Source organism: Diceros bicornis, chromosome 10, assembly GCF_020826845.1.
Source record: "Diceros bicornis minor isolate mBicDic1 chromosome 10, mDicBic1.mat.cur, whole genome shotgun sequence".
Taxonomy (NCBI): Eukaryota; Metazoa; Chordata; class Mammalia; order Perissodactyla; family Rhinocerotidae; genus Diceros; species Diceros bicornis.
Genome location: NC_080749.1, coordinates 84,995,800 through 85,021,050, shown reverse-complemented (window position 1 = coordinate 85,021,050; position 25,251 = coordinate 84,995,800). Strand labels below are relative to the sequence as shown.

Here is a 25,251-nt window from a genome sequence, read left to right as displayed (position 1 = left end):
TTACAGCAGCCTCTCCATGGCCTGCTTCTCTCCATTCTCCTCCCGCAGCAGCTCCAGGCTGTTATGGTGCCAGCCCAAGGGCGTGAAAGGCAGCTCTTTAGACTTCTCCTCAACTCGACGATTAAACAAGGATTCTAAGTATAAAATAAGAAATTATACTTCATTGTCGTGTTGTATACTTTCTATTCATAGATTTAGAAATTGCCGATTTCCCTTTTTAAATTTTTTAGGTTGGCCAACTCAAATTGTTGGTGTAAAAAGACAGGGACATGGATAAATACATAAATAAAGGAAGCCTGAATTAGATCACGAATAGTCCCAACAGCCAAAATCAGAGACAGAACTGTGAAAAGCAAATTTATCTACATAAGCAACTAGGACTCTCAAGCCAATAATTATAAATACAGCTTCTGAAAAGCGAACTAAAACGAGATTTTTACACTGTTTTTTCATTTATTTGGGGACTAACAAAGGAGGGGGTTAATTTTCCGTATAAAATCACAACTGAAAACTGCATTGCACAGAAATCTGAACGCTGACAGAACAACATGTGACGGTGTGGGCACTGAACTTCAGAGAAAAGCTCAGTTCTGCCACATCTCAAACAGTGTAGAAGTCTGTTCAGACAATCCTTAATGGTGTTTCTTTTTCAACACTGGAACAAAGGCTTTTTTTTTAACAAAACTTAGTTCTAAGTCAGACCCAAAAATAAACTATAAAGAAATATTCAAACACGATAAATAACAATTTACATAAAATTTTGTAAAATCCTTAAATTTTTAGAAAGAATAAAAATGGATCAAGACAAAAAATTAATAGATAATATTAAATGCTTTGCAAAAAAAGATGCTCACTAAACAACTGCTGAAAATGTGATTGAACGGAAAGAAAACAGGTAGGAAATGCTTACAAAAATTCTCTAATCTTTCCCCTCTTAAAGCAAATCAACCATCAGTCCAGCAGACGACAGTGAGGCATGTGTCCGTGACATGGCAGTTTCAACAACTGCACATTTCAGTTATGTGAATGGCTGGTCTACAAACTTCTAGCTGAACTAGGTGCTCGGAGGTAAATTTAGAAACACTGCTAAGTTATGAGATCAGCTGCAAGTGGCCTCCCTTATACCAGCTTGCCCGACCTGTTCTCTTTCATTGGAAACTCTCCCATTATCTGAGGTCTAAGCCACAGAGTCTCATGGACTAATTAAGAACGTCTTTACTGTATCCTAACCTAAGTAGGAAGGGGTAAGAAAAGGTTTGTATTCTTCTGTCGCCAAGAAATGGATCAACAAAGTTAGTTCTTTATCCCCTTCTGCCTATCCCTCTTCTCACCTCCACAAGGCAAGCAGCATCCTAATTGGATGAGATCTGCCTGTGAGCTTTTTTGACAAGTTCAACAATCCATGATGATATGCATATCAATACTTAATATTATTTCATGATATGGGAAAGCATAAACTATTTATGCCTTTAAAAGAATAAAATTCAAATTCTATTTAAAAGATTTTAAACAACTACTTTTCAGATCAGAGACATTCTTCTCTCAAACCAAGTCCAAGTTTATACTCTTGGTTTCCAACATTCTCAGAGTTACTACACATACTAAAAACGGTGTTCCCATGATACTAGCATCTTTAGTACCCATTCCGCACCAATCAATGTGTTAGGCCCTAAGCATATCCCCATGTACAAAAGAGACACCATCCCAGGTACAGCTTTTGATAAAATTACCTTTGATGAAGGCGTCACTTATCGAGAGCTGCTGTCCTCCGTTGTCAGTAATCAAGTACTCTGCATACCAGGGAGAGAGCAGAGAGGAGGAAGGAAAGGAAACTTATGACTGTGACCTGCAGTATAATTACACAGAGAACACACCCACACACAGAGTATTAACTCAGACTACACCCATCACTGCTCGGCCAATTCAAGAAAGCTTCAGCCTAAAATGCCTGTTTACACTTGTTCCGCACACTTCATGCTAAACGTAACAGACTTACATTAATAACTCAACAGAACCCTGAAACAGTAATGTCAGATAATCTTTAACCGATCATTTTTCCCTTATCAAAACTGAACTGGTTTATGACAATTGAGGTCTTCAGTAGTTTGCATGACAAGCCTAAAAAGTTACACTATTTTTCTCCTGTATAACTGTATTATTTAGCAAATAATGACTTTGTCTATACAGAAGAGTTCACAGATAGTGAAGCCACCTGATAAAACAATATAGGGTTTATTTCAGAATATAAGCTATAAAACAAATTAATACAAAAGTGACACTGGCAGGGAATAAAAATGTAACTCATCGGGATTTTTATCAGTTTTTGAATTAGAGTTTTAGTTTTTCAAAAATTCTAACCAAACACTGCCAAATTGTTGCCATAAGATAACTGCTGAACACACTCAGAATGTGTCCTTTTAAAACTTTTAGAATATTAAATATTTTTCTTACAAGTGAAACTCATTCTTTACTTCCCCAGGAACTTTTCTCTAGGTCTGTGACCAAGCGCAGCTCAAGTGGGTTCTTTCTACCATGCAAATTAAACCACAATGCACTTTAAGCCCTTTAAGGTAAAGGTTCTCCACAAAATTCTTTCCAAGTAGATTTCATTTATAAACAAAGGGGCTTCAAACGTCAATGTGTTTATAAGCCAATACGCTCATCCTTCGAACAAGAAAGCACAGAAAAAACTTTACTTCAAAACTTTAAGTGTGCCATGCCAAATACAACACAATCACATGCTACCCTTCACTTCCACCCTCCCTCACAGAATGAGAGATGCCAGTCCCGGCTCCTTCAACTAACGCCCGGGCTTTACAAGCCTTACACTTCACACAAAGCTTAAGTAGATACACATAAAAATTCCAGAAGTAATGGACTGTCCCCATTTCACTAGGAAAAAATTCAAACATACAGAAAATCCTGTACACCGTCCACCTAGATTCAACATTGTTAACGACTTGCTATATCTGATTTCTCTCTACATACACGTATGCTTTTTTCCTGCCCATTTGAAGTTACACGCCTCATGACACTTTACTGCTAACACTTCAGAATGCCTCTCTTAAAAACATGGGCGTTCTTCTCACAGCCACAACACCATTTACATACTTAAGAAACTGACAATGTCTTAATAGATCATCAAATTCATACACATTCAAATTTATCTAACTGTCCCCAAAATGCTTTAATAAATGTTTTTCTTCCTCAAACCTGGATCTAAAAAGGTTCTCTTCATTCTCTTCTATCTAAGGCAGACCTCCTACCTTTTTTCTTTTTCATGAATATTGACTTCTGAAAGCAACCAGGCCACACGTTCTGTGGAGCGTCCCACACCCTGGACTTTACTGACTGTTCCCGCTTGGTGCTGTTTAACATGCTCCCATAGCTCACGTTCTCCTTTAAGTGGGAAGTCGATCTAGAGGCTTGTAGAAGCCACTTTTTCACTTTCTTCACTAGCTTCTACTCACCGACCTTCCATGAACGGTTCAGAATCCTGCTTGCAACACATAATAAAATATATTTTAATTGTACAACTCTCTAAGACCAATAGTGAAAAATTAATCAAACCAGAAGATCACACTGTCTCAGTTTTACAAGTTTCTGCAAATAAGGGGTTTGCTTACATAAGAAGTAAAAAGGCAGATTTTTTAAAGTACAGATACTTCAACCAATTTTATAAATCCAAATTTCCTCAACCTTAGAAGACAGAGGATGATCCCTGAGAAAAGGTTTAATAACTATTACCTTTAACTTCAACGGAGAGATAAAAACCACCCATTCCCATTTGTATTTTAAGAGGAACGAGAGCCAGAGGCAGGAGAAGGCTATTACTCTTTCATTTCATTGCGAGATCACTCTGAGGATCTTGCCGTTCTTGTAATCAGTGCTCACCTTAACCATAACACAGAAAAAATAAATTATTGCATTTCAACTTCACAAGAAAAATAAAAAAGAATAATTCTTGTTAGTATGCTAAAAACTAACAAGAGAGAACTGTGAAAGCCAGAACATTTATTAAGGGATTTATCAAATCCTTAAATTATAGCCTCTCAAGGTTGCAAACGACCTAGGAGTCAATCTAATAATTACCTCCTTTCCAATGCTGGAACCTCCTCTACTACACGCTTACTGAGTAGGCTCAAAGATTCCTGACACTCCTCACAATCCTTTCACAGCTCTAGATCTAGACTTTTCATTTCATAGATTCAGAATTAAAAGGAAACTTAGATGTCACCAAGCCGACCTAGCCTCTCAGCTGGTGTAGGCATCCATCCTCAACAAGCCTGGAAGGTGGGCCTAAGACACCAGGGACACGGCCAGTGCACAGCAGCAACACTCCCTGCTCCCAGCTCCTCCTTCAGCCGTGCACAAACAAATATCATTTCTTTCAGATACTCCAGGTACCCAAGGGCAACACCACATAAACTATTAAGAATGGCTCTCTCCACCATAGTAACAGGAAACTTTTTAAGCCAAATTACATTATTTTCTGTTTAATTGTGTTAGATTTCATCTGGTTAGTCTCAGTCTACTGCTTAAGAAAATAAATATCTTTAAATTCCAGTTCTCTTATCCAACATGCTAGCTATTCTTTCATATTTTAATGATTTGTGAACCTGAAAAATATCAAAAATGCTGACCAAAAAAGTTGTTGTAACAACAGTGAATATAGACTGACAAAGCCCTACAGCATAATCGAGGACCATTTTCCTTCCTGTTGACATCAAATTATTAATTACTCTTTCAATATATGGCACAACCATTAAACAGACTACAAATCCATGTACTATAAAAATAGTGGCATTACTGAGCTCTCACGGTTGCCAAATACACTAAGCTCTTTATGTGTTTTTTACATAAAGAGGCTCATAGACTCCAGAGCCTATGCTCTTAACAAGTAAACATGACCACTGCCTACAACCACCTCTTTAACAGACGTCAAGTGCAAAACCGTCCTGTGCCCATACTGAGACACCATCAAAGGTCTCATCAACATTAAAGACAACAGTATCCATCAGTCTCCTGATCCACCATCTCACATCACCATCAAAGACGGAAACAGGGTTGTTTTGGTACAACTTATTTTAGTTAACCACGCCGGGCCTAGTCACCGACAATCCCTTTTCTAGATACCACAGTACATTCTTTCATTAAATTTCGCTACAATTTTTCCACCTTCCAATGTCGCATCAAGAACCTATCTTTTAAAAGAGTTTTAATGCATCTTTGACTATAGTCATCTAGATCCTCTCCTATTCTCCACAATCCTTCAAAGATAGCAAACTCTGGACCCATGATCACAGCCCCAAATTCTTTTAATAATCTGGTATAGAGTTTGCCTGAACTTGGCAACAGACTTATTTAAAACAACCAGGCATTTTCTATCTCTTCATTATCTTGGACTTCACTTTCCTCTTAACCAGGTGTGTTCTTTCCTTATAAGATTACCTTGACAAAAAAGGATAAGATTACCTCTAAAAAAAACACTTCAATTAATATATCGACTTCCCCAAATAACTGGCCTAATTTTTCTTTCTTTCTTTGCATCACAATTTTTAAAATCTTTTCTAAGATATCCTTGGCATTTACTCCACCCTTCAGTGCAATCTGGACTTGTGCTATCCTGTCATTTTTCTTAAAAGTGCTGGCCCCTCTTTCAGGTTCATCCTTCCATGAAGGTTGCCTCTCTCAACTTTCGTGGATGATCTTTTGAACGGTTGAGATCAGAGGCTCCAGAGGAGTCATGATATTTTCAGCAGCAGGTGCCTCTCCTTTAGTTTTTCTTAGAGACACAACTTGCAGTTGTCCTGTAAAAGGTCCTGGTGAAGCCTTGTACTCCACCCCTCTCCCGACACTATGAGTCAGGTTCCAGAAGTCAACGTCTGACTGTCTATCTCTGGCTATTATGAATTCCATGATGACAGGCCACTTTCTTCATGATTTTCAAAACTTCCTTAACTTTCCAAGAGGTGAAATTACCAGCAAGTCAAAAATGTATTTCGCACTCTACTCTCAGCAAAATGGAACTGACAACAGGTGTGTCCAGAGAACAGCTATTCTCTGTCGTGGCAGACCCTGCTCCAGCCACACCTGTAACTGACATCACAAGAGCATCACCCAGTACCCTCCATGCACCACAGATAGCAGGCCCATCTCACACGAGTGTCACGTCTGCTTCACTTTCCCTTCATACTCACCCAAATGTTCTCCACCATTTTTCCAACTTCTGTTTTGAGGATTGCTATAAAGATGTGTATTTACCCATGTTCAACACTAGTCAAGTCTCCTCTTTTCCCACACTCTCTAAATTTCTATTTTTAAATAAGATACCCTTTTATTACTATAACTCTTAAATGCCATGTTACTACATCTTGGTGATACAGTCATCCATCACTTAACGACAGGGCTATGTTCTGAGAAACGTGTTATTAGGCGATTTCGTTGTTGTGTGAACGTCGTAGAGCGTACTAAAGGGGAACAAAATTTACCACCCCAAAATGTGTGTCTTTAACATGGGGACTATTTTAGGCTGATTATTTTTAAGAAACAAAAGACTCAGAAAGTTTTTCTTGTTATCTCCTTCTTAACTCTGTAAAAGAATTCAAATAAAAAAAGCCTGTCTTGGGGCCGGCCCAGTGGCATAGTGGTTAAGTTTGTGAGCTCCACTTTCCTGGCCCAAGGTTTGTGGGTTCGGATCCTGGGTGCGGACCTATGCACCACTCATCAAGCCACACTGTGGCAGTGTCCCACATACAAAATAGAGGAAGATGGGCATGGATGTCAGCTCAGGGCCAATCTTCCTCACTTGAAAAAAAAAAGGTTTAAAAAAAAACAAAAAAAAAAAAACCAGAAACCTGCCTCAGGAAGCGAGCTATCACCTTAGCATAATGTGAACTATGTGGTAGACAGGGAGGAAACCAGAAAAGCCTGCTTGTTGGGCTCCCCTCTGTGTTCTTCCATTTCTTTGCGGCCAAACACTTGTTTTCCAAACCTTTGCTCCTTTTCACCTACTTGTGAATTCATTCTTTCCGTTTCAAGTCCCTGAGTCTCCCCACCCCCAACACCTTCTTTGTCTTTAGCTGAGGATGGTATTTAAGGGGAGGGCTTCGACCACTTGGTGAGTTACTAGGTTTCCCTGGGTTTCTCCCACGTATACACGTTATTAAACTTTTGTTTGTTTTTCTCCTGTTAATCTGTCTAATGTCAATTTAATTCTTAGACCAGCCAGAAGAACCTAGAGGGTAGAAGAAAATTTCTTCCTCCCCTACAGTACTTACACAAACCTAGATGGTATAGCCTACTCCACACCTAGGCTGTATGGTGTTAATCTATGAGACCACTGTCGAATATGTGGTCGGTCGCTGACTGAAATGTTGTTATGTGGCACATGACTGTAAAGGCTAATATTGACAATTATGAGAAATCTGTTGCAGAAATGTGAATCTGTTTCCAATTATCTTAGCATAGATGTTTAAATTCAAAAGCTTCTCTTTTCTGATCATATTTTTAGGCTCAAACTAGGAAGCAGCAAAGAATTCCGCAAGTATTTCAGATCTAAGTGCAGAGACAATTCAACTTCAGAGAGCTAAATGTTAAAAATTCAAACTCCAGGTGAAATCATGGAATAAACGGCTTCCTCTTTATAATAATGATTTTTCAGTTACTATAACATAATGAAAACCCACATTTATTTACTTGTGCATTTTTTACTAATTTACTTTTACATAATGGCACTACACTAAAATTTAAAATTTTAGCCCTAAGCTAAACCTCATCATCCATTAAAAAGAAGCATTTGATTTCTTATGTACTGTTACATTAGATTTTAGTAATGGTTTATTTTTCCTTTTATATCAAATGTCTTTTGAATATGGTCATTATTATTTTTGAGTCAGTAGACTAAAAGCTCAAATAAGATAGCTAAAAATAATGAATTCATTTTGTATTAATTAGAGAAGAAAATTCTTTTATAAATACAGCATATACATAATAAGCATTTTACATTATAGTAGAAAGATATTTTGGAATGTGTGAAAGTTTTTCCCCCAATCTAGTTAAAGCATCTGAAAAGATGTAGTGAAATACTATGCTACTGGGTAATAGCATAAGCAAATAGGCTTTAAAATGTTAACTGAAGAAAGAGAAACGAACAGAGCAGAACATCCATGGCATCAATATGAAGAACTGCCACCTTGGAAGTTGCACATTATGCTAAGGGAAGAGCAGTCAGATGTATTCCTTCAAAGACTGCACCCTTTAAACTGGATGCGCTGGTACTGAGGGAGAAAACTAGAAATAAAAGGAACCAGCCAAAAAAAGTGTAGGGAGGAGGTGTGGGGAAAATGAGAAAGGGTGGAACAAAGCCCACCCCAGCACCCTCAGCCATGTGGGACAGAGGAAGCCAGAGGACAGGCAGGCGTCCGGTCCTGAGGCCCACGCTGAAGCCTGTGTTTGGACTCCGGATGGTGACCGCCTCCTACCTTTCTGGTCAGCAGGGTGAGGGGACACATGTGGGTACTTGGAGGGCTTCTTGATGTGGAAGTTCACGTTGTCCAGCTCCACGTTCAAGCTGATGGAGGCAGCTGAGTCACTGTCCACTGTGGACTGGAAACTGCTGACTGACGTGCGCTTGCTAGGACTGGCAGAGTCTTTTAGTGTTGGGGAGGGGAAGAGATATGGGGGGGGAGTAAAAATGGGTTTCATCAGGGTATTGGAGGAAAGGAGAAAAATGTTTTTTTAATATACAAGCCCAATGTGCAATACCAAAATGGATACAGTATTTTCATGTACTTCTGTATAGACTTAATGAAGTTTGAACAAGTTAAATATAAGATGAATTTTTTAAATGAAGAAATATATTGGAAGTTCTGCAGAGAGAAAGTCTGATATCACAGTGAAGAGGTGAGAAAGTTGTCGGCTGCGATATTAGCTCAGTTATTTTTAAGCTGCTGCAAACTAGAGACTACAGCAAAATCTGGAAACACCACTAGCCTACGAAGTTGGTTTTTTAAGAAAATACTGTATCTAAGACAAGGATTGCCAGCAGATGTTCACATTTAGTTGGAACCATAAATCTTAAAGTAGGATTGTTTCAACCAAACAAAACACTCATTTTATCATATGTACACAGTAATGGTTCATAAAAACTAAAATGTTAGGAAGTTAAACTCACTAGTCAAATTATCGTCACCTTCTTCAGCAATCTGTTCTGTGTCACTGTCATCAAACTTTATGTCTTTAAACCAGGATGGCTCAGAGTGTCCTTCCACAGAGTTCACTGAGTCACTGTCTGGAGAGGGGGTCTCGGAGAAGTCTGTACTCTGAAAGGGTCAAGACAGGATCCCAGCAGTTGACCTCAATGGCAACAATGTTGAGCTGTCACACTACAAATAAATTCTAGTCCAATATTTCTACAAAGCAAACCACTGAATAAATTTATATAAAAATAAGCAAGTTAATAGAAACTAAGTAGTAAACTAGTATCATGCTGACAATTCCACTCTTAAAATTATAATTTTCATTAATCAGCAGGCTTAGGGAGCACATTATGAACAAAACATAATATACAGATTTTTTACAGGGTTTTATTTCATCCTTTAGTCCTGAGAGTGAAGATGGCTGAGAATTTCCTCTAACCTTGTGCCAAGGCTAGGACACATCCTGGGAAACCCTGTCAGATGTTCACAAATAACCCCACACCAGGCTTTTGAGTTCTTCATCTTTTCTAACCATTGAGTTTCCAATTTTAGTTCATAACGGTGTTACTATTATATACATCAAATTAACATAAACCAAAAGTGAAAGTATATCTTTTTTTAAAGTTCTGTCTTCAAATAATTTTCACTTCCCTAATTAAAGTAAAAAAAACAGAATATTCATCATTTTATCATTGTTATACAATTTAATACTGACAAAGAATAAAAATCTATTTCAGCAGTGACATTCAACTTTTCAATCATTTTGTTACATGTATTTCCTCTTAGTCCTAAAAACACAGACACAGTCAAACTGAAAACCACTGACGGTAAACGACAAGCAGCTACAAGACCACAAGGCCAAGCTAAAGAAAAGCCACGCCAACTGGATTTTTTTATTCCAATAGGTTTTTCATCATCGCTACCTACCAAGTAAAAACGTTTTAACTTTCCTCAAACAGCAGGGAACACATGCTAGAAAAATGTATCTTTGGATAATTCAACTACTTTTTATTCCCGCTGAAGACAGACTTCACACCAGCCTGCTCTCTGCTGGCAGCGGTGGCGCTGGGCACTACCTGCAGGGGTCTGTAGAGTGCATACTCGTCCCGGAAGAGCTGGTCATGGTGGCTGACACAGTCCAGCCACCGTCCGTCCACCATCGCTTGTCCAATCGCTATAGCTTGAGCCCTGAATCAAGACCAACAAAAACGAAACTTTTAAAGTCAGTCAATAATTTTACAGGTAGAAAATAAGACACAAACCGAATTTTTTTCCCTTCTAATCAGAGTTGGAATTTCAAATGGTCCTTGGATAGGTGAGGGATAAAGCAAGAGAGACTTGAAGCTAAATTAAAAGATTCTCCCAGGCCCCACAGTAAAGGAGAACCTACTGGTGAGGCAGTCCTAAAGAAACCTAACTTTAATTACAACAAGCGTTTCATCAGATACTCGATGCACGTGTACTGACCCCTGGTGCCCCCTGGAGGAGTGAAAACACTCTTGAGAAGAGTGCGGCTCCTGCCCCCAAGGAGCTTACAGTCTTGACGAGAAGACAACACTCAACAGTACGGATACAGATATAAAAGGTACGTGTGTATCACATGAAACACACTTACTAGCACATTGCATTTATGCAGCATTTCACAATTTATAAAGCACTTTAGCCCATGTTATTTCATTTCATCCTCATGGCTTCTTCACAGAACCACATAGTTTCCTCATTTTGGAACTGAGAGGTCCAAGTCTCAGAGACTGAATAACCTGACTAAAAGTACAAAGCCAAAAAGACATATAAATAAAACTGGAACCCAGGGCTTCACAGCTTAAAGCTGCTCTCCCCTCTTCCTACATACTTGTTTCTTCCCACAAGGGAGGAGGAGCTAACCTAAGCAAGCAGAGAAGCCAAGGGACACGTCACCTTGAAAGGCAACAGGATCTGCGTCTCTTTTTTAGAAACGACTGTGAGGCAGGCTAGGCCACTCCGGGGTGGCTATGCACCCCACCCTCAAGGCTGCAACGTGCAGACGAGGGAGGAGCAGCAGGGGAGTCCACCGTGGTCTTCAGCTCTCGCTGCGTTGCCCAGTCCTGCCTAACTAGAGAGCTCTGTGTTTTGGGAATTACCACACAGCTCTGCTTTAATAAATAAGGTAAACCGGGACCCCATTCAGCTCCTTGCATCTGTTCTCCACTGGCGAAAACCCGGAAGACAGGAGGGTTGAGTAATCAGTATCCCAAACATCAAATGCAGAAAACAGCACCCTACTCACAAAGAAATTTGCTCCCCTTGTGTCTACAACGATATGTCCTCATTAAAAATAAAGTAATAATTAGGGCCCAAGTGGTTAAAGTTCCACACACTCTGCTTCAGCAGCCTGGGTGCGCGGGTTTGCATCTTGGGCGCCTGGGTTCAAGGGTTGGGATCCCAGGCACGGACCTACTCCACTCACCAGCCATGCTGTGGCAGGGTGCCATGCACGAAATAGAGGAAAACTGGCACAGCTGTTAGCTCAGGGGGAATCTTCCTCAGCAAAAAATAAATAAATAAATAGTAATAAATAATATCAAAAAGCCTTCTTAAGATCACATTACCTTGTAGCAATGTGTCCATTTCGGATTAACCAGTTGACCAGCTCCTTTCCTACAATGCAGTTGGGATGCGTCCGCAGCCAGTAGCGGTGGTCCTGGAACTCCATGCCACTGCTGTGATGGCAGATTTTCCTCCACAGGTCCTTTAACTGAACACTGTCCTGAAGCACATCACGAGCAAGTAATTACTCCCGAGAAGGACACTATATACCTTTTCAGATTCTTTGCTGTGATTTTTTGATTCATAAAAGGAAATTCAATTCAGATGTCTTTCTCGTAGCTCACTTACACGATTTAACAGAAACGACACGTGCATGGGGAACAGCTTGAACTCAGCTCATCTAACTCCAAACGTAACTTTTTCTCTTGAAAACCAACTATCCCAAATAATGTTTTCAGTCAACGGCACAGATCATCAGTCTCCTAGTTGTCTAAGTACAAGTTCCATACTCCCTGCTGGAGAGGGGGCAGGGAGAGAACAGCCACCACACTAACCTACAGGGATTGCTTCCAGCACCCTTCCAGGTCCCCACCATTCTCACCTGGACTCAACCGCCAGGCCCATTTTCCTAGAGAAAGGCCTTCAGTGAATCACTCCCTGCTCAAAAAAAACTTCCAACATTGCTCAGCGCCTGCAGGTTCAAATCTAAACTTGCAGAGACTAAATCCATACCTTCCCCCAGGTAGCCCAAAATCCATTTCCAATCTCACTGCCCACAGACTCCAACTTCATCTCCCCCAACCCTCCCAGTTAATACATCCTGCTTTGGTCCCCGGAAAATGCCACACTTATTCTCACCTCTCTACCTTTCCTCAGATCTGCTGTCCTCACAATCCATTCTACCCTTCAAGGTCCAGTCCATGCCTTTCAGTTTAAGCCTTTCCTGACTCCCTCACTACTAATGACCTTGCTATTTTTTATTTAAGTTTTACTTCTTTTACTATTAAGGACCTGCCCATCGAACTCACTTCTACCTTGTGAATTGTAAGCTTGAGGACAGAAGCCATATCTTCCACTTCTTTCAGTCACTCTTGGAACTGAACACAGTATTTTACACATAAATTCAATAAACAACTGATTATTATCTCATACAAACATAGGATGAAATGTCTGAAAAGTATTCCATGTGTATGAGAAACATGTTTCAAAGTTTAAACAGCAATCTTAAGCTCTCTTGGTATGGAGGCACCTGAATTCTGATCTTGCCAGATGAAAGGGGTCAACAAAACTTTAATGCAATATACGAGCATGGAATGCTTGACCAATTTCTCTCAAGTGATCCTAATAAAAACTTAAGCTAATTATTTCCTCTATTTAATTTACATGCTAACTGGCTATTTCACTTGTGTGTTTCTTAAAAAAAAAAAAAAAAATCAGTATGCTAAACATTCTTTATGCTCAAAACTAGCAATGGGTCAAAGATACTGGACCAGTACCAGAAGAATTTTGCGTTCATCCTCGGTGGTCTCTGTCCTAACGTATGTTCGGTTAGCTTGGGGACTGACAGATGTCTCATATGAAGGTACCATGGGAGAACCAGATCGATCCAGTGACAGGGTAGTAATACTGGCTGATCTGGAAATAAAAAGTGAAAACAGTTGTCAATTCTTCATCAATAAATAGAATTACAGTGAAAACTCATTTTTAAATAAATGCTTATTTGCCAACGTTAAGGGTACTTTTAAAAGTAGTTGCAATGGTTATGTATGATATGATCTCTGGGGGAAGCTAGGAGAAGAGTATCCAGAAATTCTCTGTACTATATTCCCAACTTCTGTGTTTGTCTAAAATTATTTCAAAATATGTTTAAAAGAAAGCTGTTATAGAAAGATTACAGGAAAACAATTACAGATGTAGTTCATTTTTGAGTAATATTTCAAAGGAAATAGATACAAACTCTTCTTGTTAAAATGCTGAATGAAAATTAGTGTGCTTTTTGTTGATGAACGTAAAGAATCACGGACAACGCAGAAATAATCTTACAGATCAGCGACGGGAAACCATGGCCGACAGGCCAAACAGTTTTTGCATAAGCAGTGAATGAAGGGTGTTTTGTTAGTTGAACATCTATATGTTCTGGTGACAAGAAACACTAACTTTGAATCCCAACTAAGCAAAAGGTTATCGTCCCAAAAAAGAATTCCTTCCTTCTCAATAGTAGATCTACACTAAAAATATTGTCCTCAATTATTAATATATTTTGAATATGATCAATAAAAAAATGAGTGGGAAATCGTTTCCTCTCTTGTTATATAAGTACTGACAGAATATCCTTAATTGGCCTCTTGGCATGGTTACCAGATAAATAATTTCTAAGTGGAACATCAATAGCACCAAGCAAGCTTTTATTTATAAAAAATTTTTAGCTAGAAATTTAGTTAGCTTCTACCCAGAAAAAATGAAACCCAAGTTTAGCTTCTGTATAAAGGATAAAAGCAGGAGCATCTATGAAGCATTAGACACTACATAGCACACAGGGCAGGGCCATGTTTGTACACGTGTTCTCCCTCATTTGATCCTCACAGCATCCTGTGGGGCAGGCACGACCAGGTCCATTCCCACAGGTAAAGAAGTCAAGAATCAGAGATTAAATACTTGTCTAAGGTAACTCAACTAATAAACAACAGGGCTGCCAATCAAAATCAGGTCTCAAGTGAAAAACTATGCTCTCCCCAGCATGAAGATAAAGATACTCCTAAAATAATTTAAGAAATTATTCACGGGGCCGGCCCCGTGGCGTAGCGGTTAAGTGCACATGCTCCGCAGCTGGCGGCCCAGGGTCGGATCCCGGGTGTGCACTGATGCACCACTTCTCCAGCCATGTTGGAGGCGGCGTCCCACATACAGCAACTAGAAGGATGTGCAACTATGACATACAACTATCCACTGCGGCTTTGGGGAGAAAAAGGAAAAAAAAGGAGGAGCATTGGCAATAGATGTTAACTCAGGGCCGGCCTTCCTCAGCAAAAAGAGGAGGATTGGCATGGATGTTAGCTCAGGGCTGATCTTCCTCACACACACACACACACAAAAAAAAACAACAAAAAAAAAGAAATTATTCACAAGTTTCTAACAGGTTTAGCAAAAAGTCATTCTTAATAGGTAGCAAGAAACCACCAATATCAAATAAATATAGTCTATAAACAAGATCTTTTAAAATAATTAGTTATTCATTTCTTGGCATATTCTTTTAGTGAGAAGTTGCCAATATGTCTTATTCAACTAATTAAAATCTCTTTTCCAATGTGTGCATTATCCATGCATTCTGCTTCTCTAACATTCTAAGCATCCCTCCACATATTCTGATATAGTGGACAAAATGTAAAGGAAAATTAGTCAATTTTGTTGTCGATGTTCTAATAAGTAGGCAAGAGTGGTAAGAATGTTGACTAACACTTTATTTAGAGACAGTACTCACTGATGAAATTACATCTTTCCTAAAGACTCACATCTACCTGAGCATTCACCCAAAGCACACAGAGATACACTGTAAATGCACACAGTCATCCCCACGTTTGTGTACATGCCAACAGGAGTCCTGTAACTGCCCATCCTTTGAAACACTGTCTCTTGACGCCACATCCCTCTGCTGCATTTCCCTCCTTCACTTGACAGCAAAACTCCTGTCTCCAATTCTTCCATTCTCCCTTGAACCCTGAACAACCCACTGAAATTGCCTATCAGGGTTACCAATGTTACTGTTATGTCCAGTGGTCAGTTCTCACTCTTCATCTTACTGGAAAAGATCAGCAGGTAACTCCTCCTTCCTTGAAAGACTTCCTTCAGTTGGCTACTAAGACAACACACTCTCATAAGTTGCCTCTCACCTCATCACTGGTCTCTCCTTCTCAGTCTCCTTTTCTGGTTCCTCTTTATTTCTCCAATTTCAATCCTTGGTCCTTATTTCCTCGCTTGCCTCACTCACTCTTCTGATGATCTCCATCCAGGTTCACAGCTTTAAATACCATCCACATGATGACAACACCCAAGTTTCTATCTCCAGCTCGTAACTCTGTCCTGAACTCCACACTCGTATATCCAGCCGTCTAGTTGACACTGCACTTGGATGTCTAGAAAGTATCTCAAATTCAACACGTCCAAAACCAAACTGTTCCTCCCAGCCTTCCCCATCTCAGTAGAGAGCAATTCCACCCTTCCAATGCTCAGACCAAAAACCTGAGTCATCTTTTATATCCAACTGGTTAGCAAATCCTGTTAGCTCTACAATCAAAATATACCTAGTATCTCACCGTTTCTCATCCACCTCACTTCTACTACTCTGATCTAAGTCAATTCTCCTGCCCGGATTATTGCACCAGCTTTCTGAATGAATATCACATAAAAATCCCCTCAGGCTTTTGGCAGGAGGAGGGGAAAAGGAACCATTTTGAAATAGCCAGAGCATTTTCTTCTCAACAAGTCTGCCCTCAGAAGAAACTCTTCTACCAGAGCCTAACCAGCTGCAGTTATATCAGAGCCTCATCTACCTGGGGAAGGAGAATACCCAACTCCAACTGTAGCCTTCCACTTGGAGGAAGGCAACCCACGAATCCAGTGTCCTCCAGCCATCCTGTCCCACCTACAAGGGGAAACAGTGAGAAGCACTTGTCAAGCTCACAGTCAGAGGTGCAGGCTCACTAAGACTGAGACCTAATCACAGGAGAGAAGGCTGCCCCTCCCTCCACACCTCACCAACTGCACTCCTCAAGGCATGTTTACTACAGTTCCTTTCACCCAGTACACCATGTCCACCTGGCAACCAAAAATTATAACGAATACTGAAAGGCAAAAACACATTTTGAAGACAACGAACAAGTATCAGAACTAGAGTCAGATATGGCAGGAATGTTGGAGTTATCACACCAGGAATTTTTTAAAACTATGATTGATATGCTAAGGGCTTTAATGGAACAAGTAGACAACATGCAAGAATAGATATGTAATGTAAGCAGACAGATGAAAATTCTAAGAAGAAATCAAAAAGAAATGCTAGAGGTCAAAAATACTGTAATAGAAATGACAAATGCCTCTGACGGGCTCATCCCCAAGCCCAGATGGGCTCACTGGTGAATTCTATCAAATATTTAAGAAAGAAATTTTACCAATTCTCTGCAATCTCTTTCAAAAGATAAAAGCAGAGGGAATACTTTGTGACTCATTCTATGAGGTCAGAATTACCCTAATGCTAAAACCAGACAAAGACATTACAAGAAAAGAAAACTACAGACCAATATCTCTCATGAACACAGATGCAAAAATCCTCAACAAACTTTTAGCAATCCAATGCAACAACGTATAGAAAGAATTATACACCAAGACCAAGCGATATTTATCTCAAATATGAAACGCTGGTTTAAGATTTGAATATCAATTAATGTAATCACACTACACCAACCATCCCACCAACAGGCTGAAGAAGAAAAATTACATGATCATATCAATAGATGCAGAAAAAGCATCTGACAAAATCCAACAATGATTCACGATAAAAACTCACAGTAAATTAGGATTAGAGGGGAACTTCCTGAACTTGATAAAGAGCATCTACAAAAAACCTACAACTAACCGAACACTTGATGAGAAACTCAAAGCTTTCTCAATAAAATCAGGAACAAGCAACGATGTCCCATCTCACCACTGCCTTTCAACATTATACTAGAAGTTCTACCTAATGCAATAAGACAAGAAAAGGAAATAAAAGGGATACAGCTCAGGCAAGAAGAAATAAAACTGTCTTTGTTCACAGATGGCATGACCATCTATGTAAAAATCCCAAAGAATTGACAAAACAAAACTCCTAGAACTAATAAACAATTATACCAAGGTTGCAGAATACAGGTTAATATACAAAAGACAATCACTTTCCTATATACCAGCAATGAACAACAGAAATTTAAAATTAAAACACATCACCAGAGTGACGTCAGCATCATGGCAGAGTGAGCTTCCCCCATTGAACTCTCCCCCTCTAAGACACAACAAAAAGGACATTCATATTCCTACAGAAACTATTCACACAATGCAGGGGATGTCTGAAGCACCCAGGCAGCCATACACCCAAGGACTGAGGTGCTGGAATCCCCAGAGTAAGTGGAAGGAGGTAAGAGAAGCTCCCTTCCTTCCTGAAGGACTGCAACCCAGAGACTGAGACCACGTGGCTCTCGGAGGAGGGGGAGGGGCGGCTTGCCACGTAAAAACTCGCGATCTCCAAGACCCCTCATAGCCCATGGGGATCCCCGTATGGAGGGAGCGTAACTGTTGCAAGGGTACTTTCCACAAGCTAGCCCATCAGGAGAGCAGAGAGGACAGCGAGACAGGATGACTCTGAGATCGGGGAGGCAAAGGTAAGCGCCCCTCCTCCACCCAGCCCACCTGACCGGTCCTACAGCACAGTGGTGCCTCAGCTCAGCCGCATCCCCAGAGGCAGCAGCCCACAGGTGCCAGGGCCCCACCAGAAGGGGTAGTGAGGCCACGCCCCAACTCCACAGGCAGCAGCCCCCAGGTGCCCGGGCCCGACCAGCAGCGGGATGAGCCTACGCCGCTGCACCAGAGGCAGCGGCAGCTCAGGCCCCACCATGCCACAGCCCCAGCTGCTCCAGCTGGACCAAGCCATGGCCTCAGCTTCCCCGGCTCGACAGTGCCACAGCCCCAGCTCCTTCGGCTGGACCAAGCCCTGCCCCCAGCTCCTTCGGCTAGACCACCCCCCCTCCCCCTGGCTCCAGATGCTTCAGCTTGGCCTGTGCTCAGGCTCCAGCTGACTTGGCGCCAGCAACTTTGGCCCACCACACTCCAGTTCCAGCTTCCCTGGCCCAGCGGCAATCCAGCTCCTCCTTCTTCGGCCCGGCGCACTCCAGTTCCAGCTTCTTCGGCGCAGCGCACTCCAGTTCCAGCTTCTTCGGCCCAGCGCACTCCAGTTGTAGCTTCTTTGGCCAAGCGGAGCTCTAGCTCCTCCTTCTTCGGCCCAGTGCACTCCAGTACCAGCTTCTTTGGCCCAGCGGGGCTCCAGCTCCTCCTTCTTCAGCCCAGCGCACTCCAGTTCCAGCTTCTTCGACCCAGCGCATTCAGTTCCAGCTTCTTTGGCCCAGCAGTGATCCAGCTCTTCCTTCTTCAGCCCAGCGCGCTCCAGTTCCAGCTTCGTCAGCCCAGCAGCGCTCCAGCTCCTGCTTCTTCGGTCCAGTACACTCCAGTTCCCACTACTTCAGCCCAGCGGCACTCCAGCTCCTCCTCTTTCGGCCCAGTGCACTCCTGTTCCAGCTTCTTCAGCCCAGCGGCGCTAGAGCTACTGCTTCTTCGGCCAAGCACACTCCAGTTCCAGCTTCTCTGAACCAGTGGCGCTCCAGCTCAGCCTTCTTCAGCCCAGTGAACTCAAATTCCAGCTTCTTCAGACGAGCGGCGCTCCAGCTCCTGCTCCTTTGGCCCAGTGGCACTTCAGCTGCAGCTGCTGCAACCCACCCACACCCAAGCCCCAGCTGCTTCGGCCTAGCTGCGCTCCAGTCTCAGCTGTTCCCACACTTCCCCCCACAGCAGCCTCCACTCAGCCATGCCTTAGATCAGCCAGGGGCTGAGGAGAGTGCCCATGGATTGAGGCGAGCCAGAATACACAGCCCTTGACCCCCACCCAGCGGCAGCAAGAGGAAACTGCGACCATATATTTTCACTATGAGGAAAAGTAAGCCAACACCGACAGGCACCGACAGGAAAATTACAAGCACCCAAAAGTCCACCCAGAAAGCACAGAAATGTATAACCTTAATGACAGAGAATTCAAAATAGCCATCATAAAAAAGATTAATGAAATACAAAAAACAGAGACAGACAATTCAATGAAATCAGGAGTTTCTTCACAAATGAGATTGAAACTATAAAAAAAAAACAATCAGAAAACTTAGAGATGAAAAACACAATAGAGGAGATGAAGACAAATCTGGAAGCCTTAAGCACCAGAGCTGACAATATGGAGGAAAGAATTAGCAATATTGAGGACAGCAATGCAGAAATGCTCCAGATGAAGGAGGAAAGAAAACTAAGACTAAAAAGAAATGAAGAAACTCTCCGAGAAATATCCGACTCAATTAGGAAATCCAACATAAGGATTATAGATATTCCAGAGGGAGAAGAGAGGGAAAAAGGAGGAGAGAACTTGTTCAAAGAAATAATATCTGAGAACTTCCCAAACCTGGGGAAGGAGCTGGAAACACCAGTGAATAAAATCAATAGATCTCCTAAATATATCAACATGAAAAGACCCTTTCCAAGGAATATAGTAGTAAAGCTGGCAAAAGTCAAGGACAGAGAAAAAATATTAAGGGAAGCTAGACAAAAAAAAAATAACATACAAAGGATTTCTTATCAGTCTCTCAGCCGATTTCTCGACAGACACTTTACGGCCTAGGAGAGAGTGGAACGATATATTCAAAACTCTGAAGGACAAAAACTTTCAGCCAAGAATACTCTATCCAGCAAAAATATCCTTCAGATATGATGGAGAAATAATAACTATACCAGATAAATGAAAGCTAAGGGAGCATTGCCACAAGACCCCCACTACAAGAAGTGCTCAAGAAGGCCCTCATCCCTGAGGAAAAAAAGAGAAAGGGGATTCAAAGTTTTGAACGAGGAGGAAAATAGGTTGACAAAACCAGACAAATTGCAGTCCCCTATCAAAATAGAGTAGCAAACACTTAATTATAAAACCAAAGATCAAGGGAAGGTAAGCACCAAGCATAAACATATCCTCATCATGTTAAACACGAACTCACAACACAAGAAGGAATAAGATGTGACAACAATAACTTAGAAGGGGGAGAAGAAAGGGACTGAATCGACTTAGACTAAGGGAATAAGAGGCCATCAAAAAATGGACTATCACATCCACGAGATTTTTTTATACAAACCTCATGGTAACCAATAACCAAATAATCAGAACAGAATCACACACGATAAAGAGAGAGAAAACTAAGAGAACCCCCATACAGAACTACCAAACTGAATTGGTAGTCCGAAACACATGGGATGAGAAACAGAAGAAATGCAAAAGAACTGGAAAAAGAGTTATAAAATAACAACAACAAGCCCCCATATATCAATAATTACCCTAAATGCAAATGGACTGAACTCTCTATTCAAAAGACACAGAGTGGTGGGATGGATTAAAAAACAAGACCCAACAATATGCTGCCTCCAGGAAATACATCTCAGCTCTAAAGACAAACACAGGCTTAGAGTGAAAGGATGGAAAACAACACTCCAAGCTAATGGCAAACAAAAGAAAGCAGGTGCTGCCATACTTATATCAGACAAAGCTGACTTCAAGATAAAACAGGTAATAAGAGACAAAGAGCGGCAATATATAATGATAAAAAGGACACTCCACCAAGAAGACATATCACTTTTAAATATATATGCACCCAATACAGGAGCACCAAGGTACATAAAGCAACTATTAACAAACCTAAAAGGAGATATTAACAACAACACAATAATAGTAGGGGATCTTAATACCCCATTCTCATCAACGGAGAGATCATCCAGACAGAAAATCAATAAGGAAATAATGGACTTACATGAAAAATTTGATGAGATGGACTTAACAGATATACATATATATATCACTCCATCCAAACACAGCCGATTACACATTCTTCTCAAGCGTGCATGGAACATTCTCAAGAATAGACCATATGCTGGGAAACAAGGCATGCTTATATAAATTTAGGAAGATTAAAATCATAACAAGCATCTTTTCAGACCATAATGTCATGAAGTTAGAAATCAACTACAAGGGAAAAACCGGGAAAGTGACAAAGCTGTGGAGACTCAACAACATGCTACTAAACAACCAATGGATCATTGATGAAATTAAAAGAGAAATCAAATCATATCTGGAGACAAATGAAAATGAAAATACACTGTACCAACTCATATGGGATGCAGCAAAAGCGGTCCTGAGAGGCAAACTCATAGCAATACAGGGCCACCTTAACAAACAAGAAAAAGCCCAAATAAGCGACCTCAAACTACGCCTAACAGAATTAGAAAAAGAAGAACAAACAAAGCCTAAAGTCAGCAGAAGGAGGGAAATAATAAAAATCAGAGCAGAAACAAATGAAATTGAAATAAAAAAAAAAACAGTAGAAAGGATCAATGAAACAAAGAGCTGGTTCTTTGAGAAGATAAACAAAAGTGACAAACCCTTAGCCAGACTCACCAAGAAAAAAAGAGAGAAGGCTCAAATAAATAAAATTAGAAATGAAAAAGGAGAAATTACAACAGATACCACAGAAATACAAAAGATTATAAGAGAATACTTTGAAAAACTATATGCCAACAAATTGGACAATCTAGAAGAAATGGATAAATTCTTAGACTCACACAACCTCCCAAAACTGAATCAAGAAGAAATAGAGAACCTGAATAGGCCAATCAAAAGTAAAGAGATTGAAACAGTAATCAAAAACCTCGCAAAAAATAAAAGTCCAGGACCAGATGGCTTCTCTGGAGAATTTTACCAAACCTTCAAAGAAGACTTAATACCTATCCTTCTCAAACTATTCCAAAAAATAGAGGAAGATGGAACACTCCCCAACACATTTTATGAGGCCAGCGTAACCCTGATATCAAAGCCTGGCAAAGACAATACTAAGAAGGAAACCTACAGACCAATATCTCTGATGAACATAGATGCAAAAATCCTCAACGAAATATTGTCAAACCAAATACAGCAATACATTAAAAAGATCACACACCATGATCAAGTGGGATTTATACCAGGGACACGAGGATGGTTCAACATCCGCAAATCAATCAATGTGATACACCACATTAACAAAACGAGGAATAAAAACCATATGATCATCTCAATAGATGCAGAGAAGGCTTCTGACAAGATCCAATATCCACTTATGATAAAAACTCTCAACGAAATGGGTACAGAAGGAAAGTACCCTAACAATAATAAAGGCCATATACGACAAACCCACAGCCAACATCATACTCAATGGGGAAAAACTGAAAGCCATCCCTCTGAAAACAGGAACAAGACAAGGGTGCCCACTCTCACCACTCTTATTCAACACAGTACGGGAGGGTCTGCCAGAGCAATTAGGCAAAAAAAAAAGGAATCCAAATAGGCAACGAAGAAGTGAAACTCTCGCTGTTTGCAGATGACATGATCTTATATATAGAAAACCCTACAGAATCCATTGCAAAATTATTAGAAATAATCAACAACTACAGCCAAGTGGCAGGGTACAAAATCAGTTTACAGAAATCAGTTGCATTTCTATATACCAACAACGAACTAACAGAAAGAGAACTCAAGAAGACAATCCCATTTACAATTGCAACAAAAAGAATAAAATATCTAGGAGTAAATTTAACCAAGGAAGTGAAAGACCTATACAATGAAAACTATAAGATATTATTGAGTGAAATCAATGATGACATAAAGAAATGGAAAAATATTCCATGCACTTGGACTGGAAGAATAAACATAGTTAAAGTGTCCAGACTACCTAAAGCAATCTACAGATTCAATGCAATCCCAATCAGAATCCCAAGGACATTCTTCACAGAAATAGAACAAAAAATACTAACATTCACATGGGGGAACAAAAGACCCCGTATAGCTAAAGTAATCCTGAAAAAGAAGAACAAGGCTGGAGGCATCACAATCCCCGCCTTCAAAACATACTACAAAGTGATAGTAATTAAAATAGCATGGTACTGCTCCAAAAACAGACACACAGATCAATGGAACAGAATTGAAGGTCCAGAAATAAAACCTCATATCTATGGGCAGCTAATCTTTGACAAAGGAGCTGAGGACACACAGTGGAGAAAGGAAAGTCTCTTCAATAAATGGTGCTGGGAAAACTGGACAGCCACGTGCAAAAGAATGAAAGAAGACTATCTTCTTTCGCCATACACAAAAATTAACTTAAAATGGATCAAAGACCTGAAGGTGAGACCTGAAACTATAAAACTCCTGGAGGAAAATATAGGTAGTACATTACTCGTCACCTGCCATACAGGGATCTTTTTGAATTCCATGTCTACTCAGACAAGGGAAACAAAAGAAAAAATTAAAAAGTGGGACTTCATCAGATTAAAGAGCTTCTACAAAGGCAAATGAAACTAGGATCAAAATGAATAGGGACCACCAGCTGGGAAAAAATATTTGCAAACCATGTATCTGACAAGGGATTAATCTCCATAATATATAAAGAACTCACACAACTGAATAACAAAAAAACAAAAAACCTGATCAAAAAGTGCGCAGAGGAAATGAACAGACGCTTCTCCAAAGATATACAGATGGCCAATAGACACATGAAAAGATGCTCAACATCACTAATCATCAGGGAAATGCAAATCAAAACCACACTCAGGTATCATCTTATACCCGTCAGAATTGCTATAATCACCAAGACAAAAAACAACAAATGCTGGAGAGGCTGTGGAGAAATGGCAACCCTAATCCACTGCTGGTGGTTATGCAAATTGGTGCAGCCTCTATGGAAAACAGTATGGAGATTCCTCAAAAAATTAAAAATAGAAATACCTTATGATCCAGCTATCCCATGACTGGGTATCTACCCAACGAACCTGAAATCAACAATCCAAAGAGGCTATGCACCACTATGTTCATCGCAGCATTATTCACTATAGCCAAGTCATTGAAGCAACCCAAGTGTCCCTCGACTGATGATTGGATAAAGAAGATGTGGTATATATATACCATGGATTACTACTCAGCCATAAAAAAAGACAAATTCGTCCCATTTGCAACAACATGGATGGACCTGGAGGGTATTATGTTAAGTGAAATAAGCCAGAAAGACAAAGACAAACACCACGTGATTTCATTCATTTGTGGAAGATAAACCAACAAATGGACAGATAGAACTGTTTGGTGGTTACCAGGGGCTAGGGGGAGGGGGGTGGGCACAAGTGGTGGAGGGATGCACTTATATGGTGACTGACAAACAATAATGCACAACAAAAATTTCACAATAAAAAAAATAAAAAAATAAACACATCACCATTTACTTTAGCATCCAAAAAAATGAAATACTCAGGTATAAATCTAACAAAATGTGTATAAGATCTATATGAGGAAAACTACCAAACTCTGATCAAAGATATCAAAGAAGAACTAAATAAATGGAGAGATATTTCATGTTCATGGATAAGAAGATACAATAGTGTCAAGATGTCAGTTCTTCCCAAATTGATCTATAGATTCAACACAATCCCAATCAAAACCGCAACAAGCTATTTTGTGGACACTAACAAATCGATTCTAAAGTTTATACGGAGAGGCAAAAGCCCTAGAATAGCCAACACAATATTGAAGGAGAACAAAGTCGGAGGACTGACACAACCCAACTTCAAGACTTACTATGAAGCTACAGTAACTGAGACAGTGTGAAAGAATAAACAAAGAGACCAATGGAACAGAATA

At 40.3% G+C, this 25,251-nt stretch overlaps 1 protein-coding gene across 10 annotated transcripts in view; it reads right to left on the bottom strand.

Moving 5' to 3' along the window:
• PIKFYVE (phosphoinositide kinase, FYVE-type zinc finger containing) overlaps positions 1–25,251 on the bottom strand; it is an 84,209-nt gene that overhangs the window by 40,589 nt on the left and 18,369 nt on the right. For 7 of the 10 annotated variants that reach the window (XM_058549733.1, XM_058549725.1, XM_058549727.1 and 4 more), the window contains 7 exons: positions 13,223–13,361; positions 11,789–11,946; positions 10,277–10,388; positions 9,176–9,323; positions 8,484–8,651; positions 1,731–1,790; positions 5–134 (listed from right to left, as the gene is read on the bottom strand). In XM_058549733.1, coding sequence (XP_058405716.1) covers positions 5–134; positions 1,731–1,790; positions 8,484–8,651; positions 9,176–9,323; positions 10,277–10,388; positions 11,789–11,946; positions 13,223–13,361 — 915 coding nt within the window. The remainder of the gene's footprint in view (positions 1–4; positions 135–1,730; positions 1,791–8,483; positions 8,652–9,175; positions 9,324–10,276; positions 10,389–11,788; positions 11,947–13,222; positions 13,362–25,251) is intronic. The other 3 variants (XM_058549728.1, XM_058549731.1, XM_058549732.1) reach the window with 3 other exon arrangements.